We start from the raw sequence: 25,017 nt of genomic DNA, 5'->3' as shown, positions 1-25,017 counted from the left end.
TTTTTATTTGTAGTTTAAAAGTAATCTACTAATAGCACACTTAAAAATATATATTTTTGTAAGGATTACAGTCCTTTTACCCTGTGACAGTGTGATGCAAGAAACAAGCACATTTATTATAGAAAGTTTTTTGAATGTCTTTTATTCTGAAATACAGAATTCAAAGGTATAAAGTTAAAGTGACCTCTTCTGCAGTACAGTTTATATGTGGAGATATCTGGATGTGATTATATATATAATTATGAGATTGTCTTTGTTGTGTCAGATTCAAAAGGAAATGACAGAAATTACAGTTCTCACATTCAAGATTTTACATGAAATAAAACATCAGCAGTGACTATGAACAGCGTGGGAGAGATTTCACAAACACAGCAGTAAACTGAGGAGAGACATTGAGTTTAACCCCCTGTAGTCATAACCTGTGTCTCTATGAAGAAAGAAATCAATTCAATAAAAACTTATTATAAAACTTATAACTTACAGTAGACTAAAAAGTTCCAAAAATGGTTCACTGTAAAAACATTGTTGGTTCAACTTAAAAAAATAAGTTACCTGGTTGCCTTAAAATTTTAAGTTAATTAAACTTGAAAATATTAGTCAACTCAACGAGTTCAGTCAACTCAATGAGAAATCCATTAAATTAACTAATATTTCTAAGTTGAATTAACTTACAATTTCAAGGCAACCATTTTTAAGTTGAACCAACAAAAAAAAAACAATTTTTACAGTGTTCTTATGTGGCATCGCTGTAAAGAATCATTTGATTATTTTCAAGAGTGTACCAACACTACAAAGCTTTAGAAAAATGAATATATAAATGGTGACTTTCTGTTTCTGTTTGTTCATCGAGCAGATCACTGAGAACATTCATCTGAACATCTACAGCGTTCCACAGAAGAAACTCTTGTGCGGGTGTGAACCGACGTAAGGGTGAGTGAACCATGACAGACTTTTATTCGTAGGTGAAATGTTCCTTTAAGTTTATAATCTTAACACAGACTCCTTGTTTGCTTCAATCGGGACACAGAGACTATAAGGGTTCATCTCATCAGGAAGAAAGATTCTGGCTCGGAGGTAAAAAAATCATCTTTACAGGACACCTGACTGCCTGTTATTTATATAACTTCAGTCGGTTGTCTTCTGTAACCTCCTCAAACCCATGTGTGGGCCCTCCATGGCAAGAAAAAAATGAATAAATATATAAAATCGAACATTAAAATCTGTATGCGCCTTCCCTCCTCTTTAATTCTGCTTCGCTCTTTTAGTCTCGTGCCAAAGCCACAGTGCATATAAAATTACCAAACCACGGCGTGGGACGGGAGGGGGGTACACATTTCTTAAACATATGCATTTTTAGTTCTTCTTTTGTTCTGTTATTAAAAGCAGAATTTTGGACAAATGGCAGCAGAGAGTGGCACACACACACACACACACACACACCTCTCAATTTCCTCTATCTCCTACGAATCACACACACACTTGACAACCGCACTGGAACAAAGCAACCGGGATGACGTCGCATTTTGGAGCGAAACGCAACCGGTTTTATTTCTTCATTAAAAGGCGACCAAATGACTCGAGCGCAGCGAAACTCAGTTCAACTTTCGACCTGAGCTGATCTTTATGAGCGACACGTACGGCTCTCATCTGCTGTATTGTGCATTAAATTCAAACATGCTTTGAGACTGAAACACTCAAAGGCACTCAGAAGGACAGACCACACACACACAAAACCTGTCAAGGACATGTCCAATCACATTTCACCCCAAACTGAAAAAGGGCAGTCAAAACAATTCTTAGCATTTGTTATAAAAGATTCATTCATTCATTTTAATGAACAATTATTATTATACAATTATTGAATCTAATGAGGACAAAAGGTGCTTCATTGTCATGAAAATAAATTCTCAAAAAGTCTGAAATCGTTTATATAATGCAAAATATATCACATTTTCTCTTGAGTTGGGGGTGAAATGTTGTCATGAGACCCACACGAAAAATACTGTAGTATACTTAAGTATTTACTGTAGTAAAACTCCTAATTACTAAAGTGATACTACAGTATTTACTACAGCTTATCAATTTACTATAGTAAACACAGAATGCTGAAGTGTACAATAACAGAGTACGGTAAATACTATGATATACTCTAGAAAACCACAATTTCCTATGGTTTACTATAGTAAGTACTACAGTATTTTTTTCATGTGGGGATCTTTTCATGTACAGGTTTCTGTTGAATGATGACATTCATGGGTTCATCCTTGTTGTGTATCAGTACACTGAACTGCACGTGTGTGTGTGTGTGTGTGTGTGTGTGTGTGTGTGTGTGTGTGTCCAGGTTCTGTGAGGTCAGGCTCTGTTGTCCATTGTACTGAAGTTCAAGGTTCGGGTGCAAAGATCTGCTTGGATTTGCTCAACAGGAGCTCTATGGCCTGGTTCTGATACACCATGTTAATGGCCATGTTTCCTCCTTCGTTCTCCGGACGCATCAGGGTCGGTCCAAACACGATCCCAATGTTCTGAGTCGTCATGCGATTACTGTCGGAGCATTCCATGACCCTTGAGACAGAGGATGAGAAAAAGGTTGTTCATTATAATAAACAAAACCAAAGATAACCAAAATTCTGTTCCCATGCGGACTACAAGTGGATTTTAAATGCTGGATGAGACGGGAAGGAGTTAACATCACAGCGCTGTAAATTCTGCTAAAAACGTCTTAACCGCTGATCCAACCAGCAAATGCACAAAACTTCCACATTAAAAAGGAGAAAGAGAAACGAGGAACAGAGAATCACAGAGACCAACCCAAAGGAAAATGTCATTGCAATGCTCAGAGGCTTTGCTTTTATTGCTGCGGAGACCTAATGGAGTTCACAGTTACATTGTGTCAAGCAGTCACATAGTGAACTTGCATATCGAGTTCCTTAGAAGTAAAAAGATAATTCAATGAGAAAAATATTGAATCCATTAAGGGTATAGAGGTGTAAAAACTTGAGCACAGTTTGTTTTAATCACTTATAAAACGGAGAACGCATATGAGATTACTGGAGTCTTTATCAGGAAAAAAATCTAAGAAGCGAGAAAGCAAAAAGTTCAACTGCTTTACATGTAACTGATCATTGGTGTCTGGGAAAAACAACTGAGATGGTAAACAGATTTCCTGGATGATTCTTTTCTTTCTTGTGGGATCACCAAATATAGTACAGTATAGAACTATTTCTTTATTTCTCTTGAGTTGCAATACAGATGAAAACTTCAACTTGAAGTTAACTTCAAGTTATTTACCCATATGAAAAATACTATAGGCTAGTAAGTTCCCTATATTAACCTTACCACAGTAAATACTGCAGTTCCTCAGTTTACTACAGAATAATACAGAAATATATATAATATAGTTATTTTTTTAGAAAACACTAAGGTATACAGTATTTTTTTATGTGGGCAGTTAAAGTGTATTAGATTCTGGGCTCTTTGTCAGTTAATACTGTCGATGAGGGGTTTTATTAAAGTAGTCATTTATTTTCTGAGAACTTCTCTTATGACGTCAGACTCTTTGTAGTCTTTATTTTAGGAGAGAAACGCTCCTGTCACGAAATGAGAGGAAAGATCGCCCTCTAGTGACCAAACGCAGCCACTACATGCTGCTCTGTGCAGACCGATTGCCGTATGACACCAAAGTATCACGAGAGAGATTCGAAATGACAGTTCTCGCGATACTTGAGCGTCATACGACAGGTCTCTACAGCGCCGGATGAAGACAACGCTGCACAAAACAGTAAAGAAATGTTCAGCCTTACTTTCTTATTTTTTCCACTCATTTTAGAATAATAGTCAACTCATCAAAGAATGAGAAATTATGTTGTGACTAAAACCAATCAAAGCTACGTTATATTTGATCGTCTTGCAGAAATATCATTCGGTGAAGCAGCTTCCTGAGGTCTCACCCTCAGATGCTTTTAAACAGTTTTGAAGGTCACATCTATTCTGAGTATTTGTTTGTCTTCATTATTCTGCCCATGCAGTCATTCATTTCAGAAATCATTTTTAAAAGACAACTTTTTTTGTTTTTCAATGAAATAAACACATATGTTTGCACAATTATATTTCTGTCTACAAAATAATTGCAAACATTTAAACATAAACCTTTAGATTTAAGATCACGATAAACATTTCAGTCCAGTGATCTTTACCGTGTCAGATGGCGTATCATGTGTCTCAAGGTGTCGTGGTTCGGTGAAGACATGTTGATGACCAGAAGTTTAAGTCTCTCCACCTTCTCCAGGTAATCAGATATTTCTATAAGATGCACAAATATTAGTCATTAAAAACTACATTTCTATTTTTCTCTCAACAGGTATTGTTCTGGCTTTTGTGGAAGCTAACTTTGCATTAGCACCTATTGAATTATTGCTCCTGTATGACATATCGCTTTATTGCTCCCTGAACTCTCTGTAAGTCGCTTTGGATTTGTAAATGTAAATATTTACAATACATTTTTTATATCATTTATTCTGTATGTGTTTCTCTGTCACTCACTGACAGTCTCGACCATGTCTTGAAAGAACTCGTACGGCACCAGCGGTTCGGGAAGTTCTCTGAAGAAGAGTTTGAGAGCACCGGTGATGACATGAACATCTTCCCACTGTGGATCATCCAGATCCAAACGCTCTGACGCGACAGAGAGAGAGGAAGAGAGAAATGACAGAGACAAAAAAAGAGATAAAAGATCAAATCGTGAACTGGATTCATGAAGACAGAAGATAGAGAGATGTTGGAGACACGAGAAAAAGGAAAATCAATGAATGTCGAATGTTTCTAAGACACACAATTTCAATTCAATTTCAATGTAAGTGTGCTTTATTTTGCATGACAAAATGTGCATTCGTACTGCCGAAGCATTTGCAGCGAACAAATAGCGCAAGTATGTTTTCAAACAAAAATAGTAATAAAATGAAATAAAAAGTGTGCCGTATGTAGTGCAGCTTAAAGTGGTTTATAATATATGAAAATATATAATAACAAAAATAGAGTATAGATTTACAAACGCAAACACACACTCCCGTTTCAGATTTTGCACGTCGGATTGCAGCAGACGCTGTTAAAGAGAAAGGTTTGTGAAGAAACAAATGTTAGAGATTAATTTATAACAAAAGATGAATCAGATAAAGCAGCGATCAGAGGACGTCTCGCACACACAACAATGAAAACATCAGAAGCGCTGGAAGCAGATCCTTCGAGTCACTGATCTGCGAGCAGCCATGATTCCCTTTTTAAGAAGCTGAGATCAGCAAAAGCGTTTTCAGTTGTTTTGTTTTGTTTGGAGACTACCTTGCACTAAATCCTCAGGGAAGAGATATCGGCCGTCTGTGGTCACCGCACGCTCTGAAAGAACGGACAGGAGTTACAGCCGTGACCTCACGACACCGTCACGCATGTCTTGTTACATCATTTGTGTTTCCCTGAGCCATCGTAACCACATTCTGATGATGACATTAAAGTTTCACTTCTGGGGTGACCTGTCCCTTTAAGAAAGTCACTTTTAAAGTGTGACCGCTGTGATATCGAGTCCTTTCTTACCGTGGTCGACAGCAAAGCGAAGTTTCTGAATGGTCGCTAGATTCCCACTAACTCTGTAAATCCCGTCCGTCTGCAGGCCTAAAACCAAACGAAGGGATGGATGGATGGATGTACACTGACAGAACGGGATGCTGAGACGCGTATGAAAGAGTGTGTTACCTCTCCTCTCCACGGCCTCCGTGCACTTTCTGACAAACTGCGGTACGGTGCATTTCTCTCGGTCACACAACAGCTCCAACCGGCAGCCGAACACCTGATCTAGAAATAAAAACACACGCTTACATGCATTTGTGCTTTTATCCAATGTGACTTACAGTTTTTATCTCTCCCGAGCAATTTTAGGGCACTAAGTTGCGAACTGTGGTCTTACCTTTAATAAGTCCTTTCTCCTGAAGGGTCTGCAGCGGTGGTCTTCTGAGAATCAGCTTCTTCAATCGGCTCTTCACGCGCTTGCGTTCAGAGTTCTCTAAGTTAGATGCGGAGCGTGGAACTGAAGGCAGAAAGAGTGCGAGGCCATCTTATCTGTGCGTATGTTTAACAGTGCCAAAGAAACATCAATGCATCTTTGGAACACACACTTACGTGATGCTTTGTATCCTAGACGATTCTCATCCTCGTCTCCGCTGTGGTCCAACATCTCCACTGAACCGGCTCTCCTCAGCGAATACAGCAACACATTATCCAGAGGGTTCTCCGCATCCTAACACGCATGCGTACATACATTACCAAACACAGAAACGCACCTCTAATGTATGTATGACACACAAAGAAATGAACTTTGACTTCACTGTCAGAAATGTACATTTATGCATTTGGCAGATGCATTTATGCAAAGTGATGTGTGTGTCCTCATTTGTAAAAACACTGAAAATATAGTAAATCACGTTTAAAACATTTTTCTTTCAGGTCAAGGGTTACGTTATAGTGTTTACAACTAGCTGCGTTTACAAAAACAATAGAATTCTATGGATGTGTGTGTGTGCTTCAGACTCACCAGTCTGTCAATGACTCTCTGGATGGTCATGTACCACTCTCTGATGAGAGAGTCCGTCTCAGACTGCAGCAGATATTCATTTCCTGTGACTGTCCTCAGCTACACACACACACACACACACACACACACACACACATGTGCATCTTGTCATCTTTTAAATGAATAACAGAGGAAGTCACTGAGGAAGTATTTCTGTTATACTGTATTGTTAACAGCTCTCCCAGAAACACACACTGTATCTCTCTCTCTCTCGCTCGCTCGGTTAAGATCTCACCTTAAAGACATTTTTTTTGCTGGACAGGTCATTGGCCCACTGCAGTTGAGCCCCTCTGAGATCCACGCTGCTCTCAGGACGACTGTTACCTGGTTTCTACACACACACACACACACACACACACACACACAGAGAGAGACAGAGACACATGTTTTACTTTTAAATGATATGCAAGTAATTTCTGTTGAATTGATTCCATGTTCTGCGTTTGCGTTACCCAGCTTTCAGGATTCTGGCTTTTGGGGTCTTTGAAGAACACAAGACTGTTTCCCACCAAAACCACCCACGACGGGTTCCAGTTTTTCCTGCAAACACAGACAGGCGAGGTCATTTCTTTGCCAGGTCAGAGGTCAAAGGGTCTATCCTTTCATCATTTCCTGCATTATTAAAAAATTCTTATAAAAGTGTTTCTTTGCCCAAAATATATAGGAATGAAATAACTCAGCGTAGCTATTGTCTCAGATTGGTTAAGATCCCACATGAAAAATATTGTAGTATACTGATACCGCTTCTGAAGATTAAATTAATCCTTTTAAACTTTTGAAACGTTGTTCATTCAAATGGACCTTACTCCAATGACTATTAATACTGATGATTTTACTTAACATTTTTTATATACAGAGCACAAATTCAGTGCATTTTCCGGTCCTCTTTTGATAGACAGGATATATCGGCCCTGATCATCGTCTGTTTTTAATCTATCCGCCGAGCCGATAGTGTGAAAATGTACCAATTTTTGGCCGATACATCGTTGAATCTTTAGTATTTGCGATAGTAAACTGCTGTAAAATTCGGTGATTTTGAACTTTACTATAGCAAATATTAAAGTATACTAAAGTATGCGCTACATTTAATCAATTCAATATGGTTAACATAATACTTAAGTTTACAATAACAGTTTACTACAGTAAATGCTACACAGTCTTTTTCAACCACATTACATTTAGATTCAACAGAAAAAGTATAAAACCTGCAAATATGATCATTTAAGAAGTGTGTTTATAAAACGACTAGACTTATTTAAGGGATGCATGAATGCATGTGCGTGCTGGTTTTCACACCTCACACGTGTGTGTCGTGTGTTTATGTGTTTTGGAGATAAGCTCACCGCAGTTTCCTGCCTCCTTCTGCGATCTTGGTTTTGTTGAGCAGGCCGGCCTTTTCTAGTTCCTGACATGACAGAATCCGTCAAGCGTGTTCGGTGAAAGATTTCAGGTTTAGAATGACCTCAGAAACAATTTCGACTCAACACACAGATTTCAGTCTCTGCTGATAAACACCGGCTTGAATTTCCTTGCTGGTTTTTGGTGATACTGATACTGGTTTCACTGGTAGATCAGTATAGCCATGACGTTAACTAGCACAAATGTGACTTTTATTGGACGGACAAATTGAAACATTACAATCTACAAGGTAGTGTCTTCTGGGAAAATGGACTAAAGATATGAATGGCTTCATCTTGTTTGCAGAAGCAAGCGAACATGAAACTAGAAGTCTCACCGGAGTTACGCCCTCGTTGTCCGGTGAGCTGTCTGATGAGGGAGCTTCCACCTCCAGCCTGTAGTACCACTGCAGACGACCACACAAATATCACATTACAGCATCTGAATTCTATTTCAATTCACTTAGAATTCAGCTTTATTTGATGCATTTCACAATGTGCATTTTTGCAAAAGCAGCATTACATGTAGACCATGTTCAGACTGTCAGTCCAAATGAGATTTTTGTGCATATGTGACCCTGGATCACAAAACCAGTCTTAAGTAGCACGGGAACATTTTTAGTAAAAGCCAACAATACATTGTATGCGTCACAATGATCGATTAAAAAGGATATTAAGTAAAGATCATGTTCCATGAAGATATTTTGTAAATATATAAAAACTTAATTTTTGTGAGTGGATGGCCTGCTACAGTGCCTCGGATTAACAACTTCAAAGGCGATTTTCTCAATATTTTGTTTATTTTGCGCCCCCCGATTCCAGAGTTTTAAACAGTCGTGTCTTGTCCTATCCTAACAACCAATACATCAATCAGATGATGTAAAAATCTCAATTTAAAAAATTGACCCATAAGACTGGTTTTGCTGTCCAGGGTCACATATCTGATTGAAATCTCAATTGATTCCCGTGGTGCCCGACATCTGCATCTCCACCAGCACCCTTGTATCTGCAACAATGATTGACGTGTGTTTTGGGAACGAGATGCAAGTAAAAAACGATGCCAATCAAATCAGACAAAATTTTTGAATTACAAAAATGTAAGTTTACAGAATTTTTCTGTTCTTTTTTTACAAATTTTCTACATAAAAATGACAAATAAATCGCAAATTTACAAGAAAAATGGGGAGACCGTTATTGTACAGTTTATTTCTGGAGCCCCAGCTGCCAGAAAATGTCCGTTTTTTCAACCCGATTTCTTTTTTTACAGTTTTATTTTTGAAATACGGTGTAAAATGACAGAAAAAGACAACAAAATTACAAGAAAAACGGGGGAAACAATTCATTATATATTCTTATATCCTGTAATTTTACAGGAAAAAAATATTATTATTATATTATTAATCAGGTTTTTTTACAGAGACCATGAGTATTCTGCGCATTTCAATTTCTCGCCTCTTGTGATGTTAGCCTTGTATGTCTCACCATACAAAAGAACGTCAACAAAACCCAACCTGAAATGTTCCTTTCGCTTTAAGGCCTCTGTTCTCTGCTACGATTGGCTAAACTCCACCAACGGTAGTGATGTCATTCACACAGAACCGATGATGTCATTCACCCTTACCTTGCCGTTTGAAGCTGCTCTCTGCGTTTGTGACGGCAGGAACATGGAGTAGGAGTGGTTCATGTGAGCCACGCCCCCAACTGATTCAAAGTTCCTGCGGTGGGCGTCGTCACAGGTGGCAGAGGAGGAGTTGAGAGCGTCGGACGACGACGCGAGCTGCATGCTCTACAGAGAGGAGGTTTTCTAGTTAGTTTCCATCAATTCGAAATCCAGTTACATTAGACTGAGTCACTTCACTTGTGTCTCATTTGTTTTCCCCTTCAACCGCTCAGCTCAATTACCCATCTCATTTACCACGGTATTGGTCAAACGACTGACCGAACCCCCAGTGAGGCGTGTGACAGCCACACACGAGCTCGGGAGAGGGGTTTTATTATCTCACCTGATTCAGCTGCCAACCATTTGCATTATGGGTAATGTAGGTGAAGTTGGGTGACAGCTGAAAGAGAACGTGATAACATTTATTTGGGAAATGTGTTTTCTCTCACACACGCACACACACATATAAAGGACAGGGATGCAAATGAAGATAGATTGACATTCATGTTAAAGATCAACAATATGAAATATGTAAATCAATTTACTCTCCTGGTGTTGTCATGAACACACTGAAATAGTTTTTACAATCGTTCCTCATAAGAAAACACAAAATGTGACAGCGCTGTTGCTTTAAGCAACCATATAATAGTTAAGTATAAGCCAGACAACACAGTTCCTGTTTCGAGACAAAACTACCGTCAGATTGAACTCACAGAGTAACGGAGCAGATCAATCTTCTGTCAATTTAATTCTCAGAATAATCCCTGCGAGCGGCAGCTGACTCTGTCTTCATAAACCTCACAAACTCTCTCTAACCCGAGCCACAGATGAGCCAAATCCTCCTCATTCTCATCTCACTGACAGATCAGCTTCCTCTTTACAGGAGGAAGACGACAACATCCCTCTCTCTCTCTCTCTCTCTCTCTTTATGTCTCTCTCTCTCTCTCAAACCGTTTCTATTGACAGAATCAGGAAGTGGAATATGTGAAAGTGTCAAAATTCACACGTGCACCAAGCCCTTCTTTAAATCTACAGGGCAAAGCAGTTGGCATGAGTGACTCTATCGTGAAAAGCGAGTGACCGTACAACACATGTGAATTATGTCTCTTTAGCAATGACAGGATTTTCCTTTTTTTCAAGTTTCAGAAGAGATCTCAGAAATGTCTCAAACTGAGACTCTGAAGTCTGAAACAGAGATTTCACTTCCTACTCAGACAAATCCTTCAAAGATCAAATGATCAGATGATGTAGATTTAATCTGCAATAATAACATTTATCTAAACGCCATGTGTTTTTTTCTTCATATTTTTATATCATTTAAAAAAATTCTTATGTCTCAACTGCTAAATTGTATTTGCAGTATTGTCTAAAGCGCCGAAGACATGAATTTGAATTGAAGGTAATACACTCTTATTCTTTACTCATTTTTGACTGTTTTTATTTCAGACATTAGAGACGAAGTTAAAACTTAAATGAGACGTAACTCAAGTCAAGTCTCATGAGATATGAAAGAGCAGTCTCTGAGCACATGTGTGTTGCAGTCATCTGCCGCTCTCAGCATTAATCTTTCAGCACCATCAGATTAGACAAAAAAACTAAAAATCTGTTTGAAAGGACTTGATAAATAAATAAATAAGCACCGGTGAGTGTAATCCTTTTTTTCATTTGCCTGTGTCTCTAATCTGTGACATGAGCAGATGCACAGACCAACCCTGTGTTCTCTCTGAGTGTGTGTGTGTGTGTGTAGAGACTGTACAATCTGTTTAACTTTGAATATGTTAAATTTGTGTTGTTGTGTGTTTCCCATGTTCATCGTCTGATCTTTCAGTTTGAATGCATCAGTAATAATTGGAGAGATAAGGACACACACACAAAACTACCACATACCCTTTGTATAGCGCTGCTTCCTGAAGTCTGTAAGGGAAGTGACAGGTGTCTGGTATCACGCTGAACCGCCCCAGAATGCATTGCAGCAGACTGCACAAAACAGTCAGGAAGAGTAAACACACAGGTCACATGCTGCAGAATTTTAAAGAATTTTTTTTTTTACGTTTATCGAAACATAAACAAACATTCGGTTGCTCCAAGAACAGATTATCCTCTTGTGGATACTGTGTCATAGGAAGAACAAAGCTAAATATACATTCTTATATCTTCATATTTTTAAAGGTGCAGTACGTATTTTTTTTCAAAAATGTGTTCTCCTTATCTTACCTTAATTTACAACGATGGGCTTACAACAAAGAATTATAATGTGAGCAGTCGCGTACGACTTCTTAAAATATATCAGTTTGACGTTAATTCACATAAAGATAGAGCTGCAATGTTGTGTTTCAAGCAGAAGTTATGGACTGTCTTGATTTGATTGGTCGTTCCTTTCGATCATCTGATTGGTCACTCACTGTGTTATGGCTATCACGGGCTCTGCGTGGAGGTTTCCAGGAACGCTCTTTAGTCACGCTGCTAACGTAATAAAAGCGCCCCGTGCTCGGGTCACGGTGCTGATCCCACAGCTGCACCGTCTGCAGGGGGCATTGACCCGGCAGCGGTGTAGGAGGCTCCGTCCACTGCCTCCTGCCCTGATCCGACTGAGAAGCATAAGATGATGATGAGAGCTGAGGAAAAAGATGAAGAGGATATGTTATCTTTTTTTACAAAGCACACTGATGAAAATTTTCAATGCATGAAGTCTAAAAAAATCTTATTGGCGGAAGAGAAGGACTGAGCGTTTTGAATGCTTTTTTTATGTGTATTTTGTCAATATTTTGTCAATGTTAGTTTATGGATATTTATAAGGCTAACATACTCAAAGCTAAAAAAAATTGATTTCATGGGGACTTTAAACTAAATGGGTTAGTATCCAGCCAACTAGACAAAAGCCTTTTGACTTAAAATTGTTGACAGCAGTTGACCTGAAAGAGGAGGCTAACCTGTACACTGTAAACATTTTATTCCTGCCTTTGTTGACGTAATGTAAACATTTTGATTTGATTTAAGACTGCATTTTTTTTTACATTGTACAGTAACAGTTTACAGTTGTGGCAACACAATACTGGTCACTCAGCCAATGGCGTAATTTAAAGGCAGGGCAATTTTTTGATTGACCAATGGCCGAATGAATAACAAGAGTGTTCAGGAAACTTGAAATTTGCGGTTTCTGCCATTTCATTTGGCAACGCTAGAAATAACACCGTTCAACTGTAATGCACTGAAATGTCACCATGCGTGTGCGCGCGCTTGTGTGTCTGTCACTAAGTAAGAAAACAGGTTGAAGCCACAACTGTCAAAGGAAGACGGAAGTGAACTTAAACACAGACAGAAGCGTGACCTACAAGAGCAAGCGAGAGAGAGTAAAACTCATTGCACAATATAAGAGCACAGCATGTCTGCAGATGTCACTTTAGGCTGCACTAAAAGCTTCAAGAGCACTGCATTGTGGTCCGGATATGTGCAGAGATGAAGGGATGTTTGTCCCGTGCGGGTTTAGGTGACAGCGTGTGGATTATATAACTCTATGATGATATATGGCCGAACGGCATCATACCCGAGACAAACAGCAGGTGTCTCTCTACAAGCACTGAAAATGTTACAACTCAACACAACTGTTATATTACAGTCCAGCAGGGTTCCCTGTTGAAAAAACCAGCATATGCTGTGTTAGGTATGTTTTTATGCTGGTTTGACCAGATTAAACCAGCTATGGCATCAAGTCATTACACGTGTGCGTACGTGTGTGTGTGTTTGCTGGTGTTGTGCAGGAGAAACAGCTGCGGGTTGAGATCTTTCCATGAAGTGCACGTCTGCTCTCCTTATATGAGTTTTACTTTTTATATATCTGCTGCAAGCGTTTGGGTGGGCACATGTTTGCCTGTTAGCCGTCACGCCCTAGAAACATACACGTGCAGGACAAACACATAGAAACAAATGTATTGTATAATGCAATGTAAGTCGCTTTGGATAAAAGCGTCTGCCACATGCATGAATGTAAATGTAAACACAGAAAGTAAGTGAAGCAGCCGCATAAACAATTGAGAGACATTCCAAATGTTCATTTAATCATATTGTGGTCATTCCAGTCCGGTGTCTGTTGAATTTCAACAAAATCCAACCTCAGGAGTGACATAAAGTCATGCAACAGCAATGTGAAAGACTGACCGCATGACAAGACACATGAAAATCCAGATTATCACATAAAAATATTATTTTTAAACTTTTCCTAAATACATGTAGAAACATTTCTGTTGGATTGCTTAAAAGTGCATCTGAACTTGTTTTCTTTGCAGTATTTGAGGTGTGGAAAAACACAGAGCATCTCTTCTGTTATTTTCACCTTCAAATAAATGCAAATAGAAACAATATTTTTATTAGAAATTTGGGAGAATTATTGTTAGTAGTTCGCGGAACGAAACAAAAAAGATCATTCTAAATAGTAAATGAAACTGAGCTGAAATTTTATTTTAAAATGGTCTGTTAAGTTTTTCTGTGGCTGTACTTTTCACATCATGCCCAAATTATATGCGAATAAGAGATTTATTCCCCCAATTCACAAACCTCCACAAAGACTTTTACCAGCTCTTGCAATCTAAATATCGATAACATTAAACATCAATAGTCAATAATTCAAACCTAACAGAAATGTGTGTTTGTGCTGTTATGAGACTTGCTTTGATCTTTTATTGTTTAATGAAGAGACATTCAGACTGTTTGGAGCTCTAATGCTGTGTTCACACCAAACGTGAACGATCGCGTTCCTCGCTCTTTATTACTCGCGACGCGTCCGGACCTGTCAAACAATAGGTGTCCATGAACTCTTCGCACGAATTTCTCACCGAATTGAAATCTTTCAACTTGCTCGGATGACGATTCGCGTCATTCGTGTTTGCATTGACGCGTTCGGTGTGAACACACCATTAGACTGAAGTGTAAGTGGTTTTGTTCAGTATTTACTCCAGTTTCTCGGTTCCTCATAACAAAGAACTGTGAAGCTTTGTTTAACATCAGACCAACAACAGATCTGTCTGCGGAGTGACTCCACAACCCACAGAATAAAAATAACAAGACTTCCTCAATATCTCACTTGTTTCTCATAAACAGTAATGAGATTAAACGAAGAGTAATTTTGAGACTTTCCTGAAATGAGTCTCTTGCTTTTCAGCCGTTTCTTCTGAATTAAAATGTCTGATGTGTATCTTCTCTTTCAGAAGAGGTCTCAAACATTTCTCAGACCTGACAAGTCTCCAATCACAAGTAAGAAATCTCAATATGGACTCAACTTCTCAAATCTATGTGATCGACACCATCTCTATACTCTTAATGTATTTCAACAATTGTCTCATTTTGGTCTATTATCATGTCTCCCTTCAGGAGAAACCTTTGAGACAAATCTGATGCGTTTCATACTTGAGGAATGAAATAGCTGAGCAATAAACTCTCTGATCCGTGAGTTATGTCTCGTCTGAACCCGGTGACGCGATGGTGGATTTCTTCATCTCATCTGTGGGATCAGGCCGGCACACACTGGTACCGCCGTGTGTGTTGTGTAACAAATCTTCTGCGCTTGATCGGCTGGAAAACGTGTTGTTCTGACACGCTGCGGCCGCGGCTTTTAGAGATTATTTGTAAAGATCCAAATAAAGAGCTTGTTAAATATTCACAATCAGGGTCTGTGAAATATTTGTGTGTATGTGTGTAATGATGGAAAATGAAGGTATACTGCAAACAAATTAATTTATTCGTATTTTTGACTCGTTTTGATTTGAGAATTTAGTTTGAATGAAGTGCAACCACTTTCTTAGTACGTTTATTTTTCTAGCCCCATTGACAGATTTGTTTTCTTGACTCAATTCTATTGATGTAGTGTTATTCATATTAATATTTTTTAACAATTCATATTAATAATTGACAGATATGATTTCTTAAGCATACACTTAATTTTATTTATTATTTTTATTCATATTTCATGATAATTCATAGGCTATTCATATAGGAACAGTATGTAATATTTTAAGTTATTTTGCTACCAAATTAAATGTATTTGTTATGGAAAACAATTAAGACAAAAATGCTACGGAAGCATAAAACGCAAATGTGTTTTTTAAATTTCAGGATGAAAATGTATAGTTGTCTTGTCAAATATAACGAAATACGGAAGCATACAAACAACATGACGCAGTGAGTGTTACCTGTATATTTCCCTCGGTGTGTCTGCGTGTGCCGCTGGTCACGTCCCACTCGCTGTATGATTTAGTAGGGCCGGTCGTGCCGGGCCTGAGGCGGTTTGTGTCCTGATACGGGTTCTGAGGGAGGTTACTGGAGCTCTGACTGCGAGCGATCGGGCCGCCGGGACTCAACAACCCACCCGGAACCGTGAGGTGACCCGTTGGGAAGTGTACTCGATGTAAAACTCCACCGGCGTGTTTGTCCCTCAAAGCTCCGTTGCTCAGATTCTCCATAGAGCGACAGAAGTGTTTGTTAGGCACTAATGGAGAAAGATAGATGTCGCTGATAAACCGAACATCAAACTCTTCACTTTTATCATGCGTGAGAAAGAAAAATCATTGATGAGATCTCTGTAATTACAGGTGAGATTAAATGGAGAGCCAATGGAAACTTTTATCTGAGACGCAGATGAGGCAACAAGGTGTCAAACTGAGCTCAGATTTGTCGGATGTCAATATTATTGAAGATCTCAAAATGAACTCAAACATTTCTCATCAAATTTACCCAAATCTATATTCATTTTTCACCTCCACTCGTGTAGTTTAGCATTTGTTTCTATTTTTATTCCTCCGCAGCTATTTTAAATTGAGACTTAAATGAAACGATAGGAAATCTATACCTGTACCGTGTGGTTGCATGCAAGGTATCAAGGACCCCCGCGGGATCATCTTGAAACTGCCACATTCTGATTGGCTGCAGGGCAGCGAGGCGCGGAACGAGCTGACGGGCAACTCTATGACGTACGTGGCCGGCACGTATATGGGCTTCACCTTCACGCCCACCCCGATCTTCCGAGCCTGCCACCAGTCAGCGTTGGTCTTCTTCAGCAGCACAAAGCGCTCGCCCTCATGTATGGAGACCAAACGCCCATCCGTCCCGCGATACGAGTAGTCATACTGCGCTTCAAGAATCACGGTACTCCCCAGTCTGGATCCTGACCCACTTTTACCCCCCGTCGGGCTGATGGTCCCCCGACGCCAGCTGCCGGACAGCATGATGTTCAGTGGTGGAGAGCACGCACGAGTCGACAACAGATACCACCGGTGCTGGACGAAAGCATGTCAGCGCTGGACGACGCCAGATGTGCCATGTTCTGAAACAGAAGACATTTGTTGTTATTGTATTGAAACATTTATCACAAGTGCATTTATGCATTTGGCAGACGCTTTTATTACAAGACATGCATTTAAACAGTATGTGTGTTTCCTGGGAATTGAACTCACAACCTGTGCCGCTGTATTCTATACATGACCTTTGGTGACCATACGGTCTGTTTGTACAGCCATAGCAAAAATGACCATTCCAGTTTTCATTTAATCGTCATTTCTAGATGGTATTGTGGCCCAGTGTCTGTTGGATTTCAACAAAACCAAACCTCAGGAGTGACAAAGTCATCCAACAGCAATGTGAAAAACTGACAGCATGACAATCCACATGAAAACTGTGATCAAGGTTATCATACATATAATTTGTTTTACTTTTCCTAAAGACATGTAGAAAAATGACTGTTGGATTGCTTAAAAGTGAATCTGAACTTGTTTTCTTTGCAGTATTTGAGGTCAAAAAACACAGAGCATCTCTTCTGTTATTTTCGCCTGTTTCTCAAGTTTTCATTTTTTGCAAATAAATGCAAATAGAAACAATATTTTTATTAGACATTTGGTGTACATTTAGTTTGTTGTTCACAGAATAAAACAAAACCGAACCTTTCACCTAAACGCATACTTATAAATAGTAAATTAAGACAATAATAAATAATAATTTCATCTCTTAATTCTTTTCTGCAGCTGTATAGTAAGAATGTCCTTTACAAGGCTCATTGGGTGTTAAATCAATGACAGTAAATCCTGTTGAAAAACATTATAAACAGTGTGTTAATGCTGTAGTGATATCTAGGGTTGCCAAATGTTTCATACAGAATCCTCCCATATTTAAGACATCAAAGTAGTGGTATGCACAGTTAAAGAGAGAATTGATGTATATGAGAGAGAGAGAGAGCATGTACTTTTTATTGCAAATGACATGACAGCTGAGTTTGTTAAGACCTACTTTAAAAATAACCATGACAACATGCCTTAAAATAACACAATCTGTTCCACATAATGTGTGCAGTCACAGTCTATAGTGGTTCAGTTTCCTCAGGCAGATGGTTTGTGTGTGACATCTGTACATTTGACATCAAAACAGACTTTTCAGAGTTCAACTAAATGAGTTAAGCAAAGCAAATGTGTTTAATTCAGCATTTAGTTTAGGAAAAATATGTACTTTGTATAGACAAACGATGCTGCGCATGCGCACGTCTGTGGACTGCCCTTAACTTCCGGTACACAGTCACAAACAATAGATAACAAGCAAAAGAAAGCGAGAAGAACCGTTACTTGGCTAAACTTTTCTCTTCAATACTTTGAATTTAGACTGCGATACCAAACTCAACCGCTAGATGTCAATGTACCGTACGGATTCTTTAAAGGGATACTACACCCAAAAATGAAAATTCTGTTATCATTTATTCACCTTCGAGTTGTTCCAAATGTGTATAAATGTCTTTGTTCTGATGAACACAGAGAAAGATAGTTGGAAGAATGTTTGTAACCAAACAGATCTCAACACCCATTGACTCCCATAGTAGGAAAAAAAACAACGGTAATGAAAAGTGCCCCAGAACTGTTTGCTGTCCTACATTCTTCAAAATGTCTTCTTTTGTGTTCTGCAGAAGAAAGATAGAAAGTCATACAGGTTAATAATGATATGAGAATGAATACATGATGAAACAATTTATAATCCTTATAATCCTTATATCCGTATATTAAAATCCTATCCTTATAACCTCTCAGAGGAAGTCCAGCGCAGATGGTCAGAAGGTAAAGAGCCCACTGACCATGAGCGTGTGTGTGTCAGGCTTTACTGGTTTACTGTTAATCCCCAGCATGCTCTGATAATCCTCATATACTTCACTACACTAAAAATGACCTTTAAAATGCTGTGTATGTTAACCAGCAAAACCAGAATAACACACAGCAAACCAAACGCACACAAACGCACAAAATAAAAAACACAGCACCACTAGTGAAAATCCTTCTGTTTTGCTTCTATTCACAAATTTGCTTCTTTCATCTGTGACCCAGAAATAGTGCCGAATCCTCATAAAACGAGTAATAACTCTCTCTCTCTCTCTCTCTCTCTCTCTCTCTCTCTCTCTCTTTCTGTGTGACAGCGAGAGAAACGTTACCCTCTCTACAAGAATTGAGATAAAGAGACAATGTGTAGAAAACAGGAAACCACACGCTCTTACCAACACCAAAGTCCAGCAGACTCAGAGGACACGAAACAACAAACTCTTCCTGAGACTCGCTCGAAAATCATGAAAAAGAGTCCAAATGAAATCTACTGTATGCCGTTGAGACGGTTTCTCTTCACCTGACTAACAGGTCACACAAACATTAAGACACTGGAGGATTGTGCAGAAACACACACACAGGCGTTTACACTGTGGTGAAATCAAGTTTTTCCTCCTTAAGATGCTCAAAGAGCCCTGTCTGTACCACTAACATCTCACCTGAACATAAAGATGAAAGAGAGGAAAAATGAGACACGGTGCGTCTCAGCACGTACACATTATAATACTCTTGTACTTATCTAAAAGTTTCATAACAAATACCATTATCAACATTAAACCCATTTCGACATTTCTTTATGTAATGTGTATTCCAGTTTGGTGTTATATTGGTTCATCCAGTAAAGATCCACAGACACAGTTTCCAATAAAACCAACACTATTTCCATTATAACCAGTAGAATTTTTGCGATGGTTTATATTGTTTTGTGAGCAACTGCAATTTTCTGTGAGCGAACTTAGAAATGGAATTTACATCATAGAGTTTGTGTGTGTGAAATCCGTGTTCGCTGATGTTTGTGTGTGTGTGTGTGTGTGTGTGTGTGTGTGTGTGTGTGTGTGTTTGTTGACATTGGCATCAAGCTCCACGTTTGCCCTTCACTCTTTCTGCCCTGTTGCCGAGCGCTCTGGATCTCTGTTACCATGACAAATGTCAGATTCCACCAATAGAATTCTGCCTGTATTGTTTCTGCGCTGCTGATTGGTCAGTATTGGAATATGATGTTGCTTGATGTGATGCAAAGCTTGTTGCATCTGTACACCGACTGTCATAGAGTTTCTTTTGTGAAGCGATGTTAAATTAGGAAGAGTGTTGTTGTGTTGTGTACAGCGGTTCATTATCGTTTGACTTCCGTGTAAAGTGATTAACCTCATTTGCAGGCACATTGTGTATAATTGCATTTTTTGTGTGAGTGTTTTATTGTAGTTTTATTCATATTTTGAATTTCAACTTATTCAAATTATTCAACTTACTAGTACGGCAACGCTTCTCATTTTTTGTTTAGTGTATATATATATATATTTCAATTATGTGATTTCAACTAGACATGCATAAGTAGTTTTAGTCAGATGTAATATTATACACTAAGTCTGGCTATTTAATCAGATAAACAAGTGTCCTCTGAGGTTTAATACCGCTGGGTCCACAAGCGAACCACGTGCACAGATCGATGACTAAACCACTGAGGTGAGCTGATCAAATGAGCTGTGTTTGTCATGTGTGTGCGTGTGCGTGTGTGTGTGATGATGAGGTGAGTTTCCACTGTCACCAGAGATGAAGTTGATGCAGATACTTCACTTCAAAATTAAAAGTCTCTCATAATTTATTCATCCTCATGTTATTACAGATGTATATAACTTCCTTTTTTCAGCTGAAGCACAATCACAATCTCAAAAATATCCATCAATTTATGTATAGGTCCCAACTAAAATACAAAATTCAGATCTCATTGGTTCTTTCTTGTCACCAAACGAATGAAATTTGAAGTTCATTTAGAACTGAGATTTGCTTGTTTTGGTTTCATTTTTCACTAAATAAGCTCAAAATATTAATAGTTTTCTCACACAGACCTGTTGTTTCACCTCAGAAGATATTCATGTAAATATATGAATATATGTGCTTTTTAGAGGTGTAAGTTGCATAACATAATAAATGTTTTTATTAAACATCTTCATTTGTGTTTCACTGAAGTAAGCAAGTCATTCACATGTGTGATGGCGTTGGTGTCCATTACAATTATGAGAATTTTAATTTTGGGGTGAACTTTTCCATTAAAGTCCCCGTGAACCAGAAGTTGCGTTCGTTTTTACTTCCGTATTCTGACACATTTCCAAGTGAAAGGGAATTTCAAAGGAGAAAATTTGTGGGCGTGGCTTGCGTTTTTCACGGCGAATTGATTGGATGTGTAAAAACAGCTGTTGCATTGATTTTGAAATGAAACTGGCAGCGGACTGACAGTTGAAGGGGAGGAGTTAACGGATGCTCCGCCCAAGCCGTCTAGTTTACGTCAATTCAGATGGATAGTCATTTTAGGGCAGAAGTGCATTTTCAGATTTTAACTGAAGTATATGAGGGTACATGAATTTTAAAAAGAAAATGACCCACATTGACAAACTATTTACTATAAACCCTGCAATATTTCATGGAAAAATAAGAATTGTCATTTTTAATTTCACTGGGACTTTAAGATATTAAGTTTTTAAAGACAAATGTATGTCTATTCTATTCTATTCTATTCTATTCTACAAACACATGTTGTGTCTTGGTTGCTGGTTTCCTCTGTGTATATCTTAACCAGCACAATGTCCTCGGTCACCCACCTACATCAGAAAGATAAAGCTGGCTCATCAGTTTGACCAGATTTTGCACAGCTATGATTCTCCAGATAATCCGGTTTTAAGATGGTCTTCCAAGCAGGGGTGTTGTGTGTTGTTTAGGTGGATGGTTTAGCTTAATGGCCTTATGGGATATTAGGGGCAGTGTTGGGCAAGGTACTCTGAAAAAGTAATTAACTACTAGTTACTAATTACATATTCAACAGTGTAATTAGATTACTGTACAAATTACTCTCTCCGAAAAGTATAACTAGTTACACCCAACACTGATTAGGGGTGAAACATACAAATACATGACAGTTACTCAGGCCTGCTCTTAGGCTGCTGTACCGGGGGATTTAGATAGTCTACTTTGGCAACAATTCTTCTAGCAATATAATCATAGTTTGTGCATGCATAATTTCACATTTTTCCATTTTTAAATTGACAGATCATTATTTAATATATAATATCAATAAATCAGTATTAATGTTAATGTTAATGACCGGGCTTACAAAAGTATGACATGATAAACATAATATAAAACAGGGAACTTTGTGCTCCATACACACCATGTCTCAGACTCTCTCTCAGTGTTTGCGCAGTGATAGCCCATGGCAGTGAGATTTTTCCATTACGGTTCTTTGACCGTAAAGCAGAGCTTCGCACAGAGTCAGCATGTTCACATCGACCCACAGCGAGAGACATTCATCCAATACTGACTCAATTCATAGTCAAAGTCTGTCTGTGAAAAACCAAAAACTGTCTCACATACCACAGTGTAACTTTGTCGAGACCCATGTTTTAATCTTTATTTTGTAACATCCTGTATATCTTTCTATAACATCTTTCTAATTTCCTCCATTTGACTTAATACGAAATTGTTTCTCTCATTTCTATTCAATTTTAGGAATTGCACCTGGCTGGAATGTCTTTATCTTCTTTTTTTTAATCGCGCACAGATTTAACGACCTGTTAATTGTTTACGCTTATATGTGAACTATCAGTCTAAATTGACCAATGTTAAATACAAAATATGAATTCCCATAAGAAAGAAAAATCACAGATGAGATCTCTTTAATATCTCAATTGCTTCTCAATAGGATTAAATGGAGAGCAAATGGAAACTTTTGCTTAAATCTCATCTGCGTCAATTATATTATTAAAGATCTCAATATGAACTCAAATCATAATCAGATTTACCCAAATCCAGATGATTTTACCTTTACAATCTACATTCATTTTACACCTCAATACTCTTTGTGGATTTCAAGCAAATCATATGACTGAATAATGAGTAGATCTCAACTGACAGGTTATTATGAACCTCACAAAGGTCACAGAACAGATCAGATAGAGATGCTAATGTAGTGGTGTGTGTGTGTTTAACCCCATCAATACCAACCAAGATGTAGGTCAACACAACCCGACATAATGAATCAGACCTTAACAATGTGTGCATCTTCCCAACAACACACTTTTTATCGATAACCAACGTGTTACTATTTTCAGTCCTGTAAGTACTCCACAGTCCAAATTTAAGGTGAATTACGCCCTTTGCTTAAGCAAACAGTCGCTCTCGTGTTTGTCAGCTCACCGGATGCTGCAAGGTTCTGACGCGATGATACAATCTGAAACTAACAACTGAAAAAACGAGTACAAAAAAATAAATCGTCTCATTCATGGGATTTTCAGAAAGGCAAAAAAAACACGCACCACATCCTTTATAAACGTCTGTGCACCAGCATTATCACGAAATGGACTTTGCAGTAAAGCGCATTTGCTTTGTTCTCCAATCGTGCAAGAGATCATTACGCAATGTGCAACTCATTGTTTTCTGATCCTGGTACCAGTTTTGACTTCTCCTGGCCCCCAGCACCTTTAAAAAAGACTCATTTGCCAATGAGAGCTCAGAAACAGCTGAATTCTTACTAAAAGGCTGCAAAGACATTGAACACAGAGCAAATGAGCTTTTGTTTAAGCTTCCTGCTTCTCAGATATTTCACGTACAAAGATCCCAGTGATCTCGCTGGAAGTTTTAGCAAAGATCTCAACAGTCTCTCAGGCTGAGCTCAGATTTGTTAGGACACCAGTGTGCAATCAAAAAGCCAATAAATGGATTTTCAGTCGTGGAAGAGCAACATCTGAGCCATAAATACAGTTTTTGTGTGTAACAGATGTGCTGGGTCATGCAAGGGTGATGGTGTCGAATACTTTACTCAATCTCACAAACACATACATCAAGAAATGTCTCACAAAGAAAACTTCCAGCCTGTGTTGGTCTCACTGAGCAAATTAGAACGAAAACGATCTGAGAAAAATTGAGAGAGCAAAATGTAAAGCACAAATGTTTCTGCAGATGAAACCTGAAATGTTCTGTAGATATTGCTGCTAATTGTACATTTCTAATCCATTTACACAAACAATGTACAGAATTATTGAATGAACAAACTGATTTCCATCGAAATAATATGCATACTCCACAATAATATTTACATTCTATCGCCTAGACTTTAGTATCAAATGTAATATAATCAATATATAATATATCAATTGTGTGTATGACGTATATCATATACACATACAGAGTAATATGCGAGGAAGTGTTTTGCTATGTTTATCTTGTAGAAATCACTTTTAAAAGTGTCGAATAATATAATAATAATATTATATGATAATATAATATCTATGCACCTGTCACAATGTGAGTTTTATTTTAATACTTTGCAATGCAGAAAAGTTACAGACACTGTGAATGGTCTGGTTTGTCTTACCGGTAAGTGCAGGTGCATCCGCGCGCGCTCTGTCATTAAATCAGACGCTTCTCGAGCTCAGACTCTCTCAGTTCAGTGCAGAGATCAGAGTGAGCAGCGGGGGCGGGGCGTCATGTGTGACGTGACATCATAATCTTCATAATCTACATGATTGAGGGTATGATGATCCGGGTTTAAAATAAAGGACGTTTAAATATTAAAACATATATAGTTAATTATAATTAACCGGGATTTGTTAAATAAGTTTTATTGCACTGGCGACGGACGGTTTACAGTTTCAGTATGTTTTTACGTCTTTTTTCCTTTTTCTGGATGTTTATAAATGGTAAAGTTCCTTTAAGGGGACTAAACCTTAAACAAAGGGTGTTATTGCCCCTTTGTTTACCAAATTGAAAATGTAGTTTTCAGAACTTTTTCAGAAAATATATTTTATTATGAAGCCACGATTAAATATAATTTATCTTAATATTAATTCACAACATAAAATAAATACACGCATTTCATCATCGGTAGTTGGTAAGAAGATAATTTTCATAAATATGAATTATATATTTTTAAACACAAACAGATTACTAAAAATGTGGTATTTTGAAACTATCGCGATTGTGCACCATTATGATTGGGCCATGGCAGCGTCTCTTTGACCA

The 25,017-nt window shown here is 38.2% G+C and overlaps 1 protein-coding gene across 2 annotated transcripts; it reads right to left on the bottom strand.

Annotated features, from left to right (window-relative positions):
* Positions 1-1,460: 1,460 nt before the first annotated feature.
* On the bottom strand, positions 1,461-24,446 carry arhgap9 (Rho GTPase activating protein 9). Of its 2 annotated transcripts, XM_057338429.1 has the most exons (20): positions 24,371-24,446; positions 16,509-16,982; positions 15,853-16,148; positions 12,073-12,285; positions 11,558-11,647; positions 10,014-10,070; positions 9,632-9,796; positions 8,349-8,417; positions 7,957-8,018; positions 7,066-7,153; positions 6,849-6,944; positions 6,575-6,673; positions 6,163-6,280; positions 5,951-6,070; positions 5,740-5,838; positions 5,581-5,658; positions 5,332-5,385; positions 4,540-4,671; positions 4,194-4,299; positions 1,461-2,562 (listed from the first exon to the last, which is right to left on the bottom strand). In XM_057338429.1, the coding sequence occupies exons 2-20, from the start codon at positions 16,882-16,884 to the stop codon at positions 2,382-2,384; spliced, it is 2,499 nt and encodes an 832-aa protein (XP_057194412.1). In that variant the 5' UTR covers positions 16,885-16,982; positions 24,371-24,446; the 3' UTR covers positions 1,461-2,381. The 2 variants fall into 2 exon arrangements, with proteins under 2 accessions (XP_057194412.1, XP_057194413.1); XM_057338430.1 differs by lacking the exon at positions 5,332-5,385.
* Between the last annotated feature and the right edge of the window lie 571 nt (positions 24,447-25,017).

Source organism: Triplophysa rosa, linkage group LG7 (assembly GCF_024868665.1).
Source record: "Triplophysa rosa linkage group LG7, Trosa_1v2, whole genome shotgun sequence".
In the NCBI taxonomy this organism is placed as follows: Eukaryota; Metazoa; Chordata; class Actinopteri; order Cypriniformes; family Nemacheilidae; genus Triplophysa; species Triplophysa rosa.
Note: the sequence above shows the minus strand (reverse complement) of the source record. Positions and strands in the feature narration are given on the sequence as shown.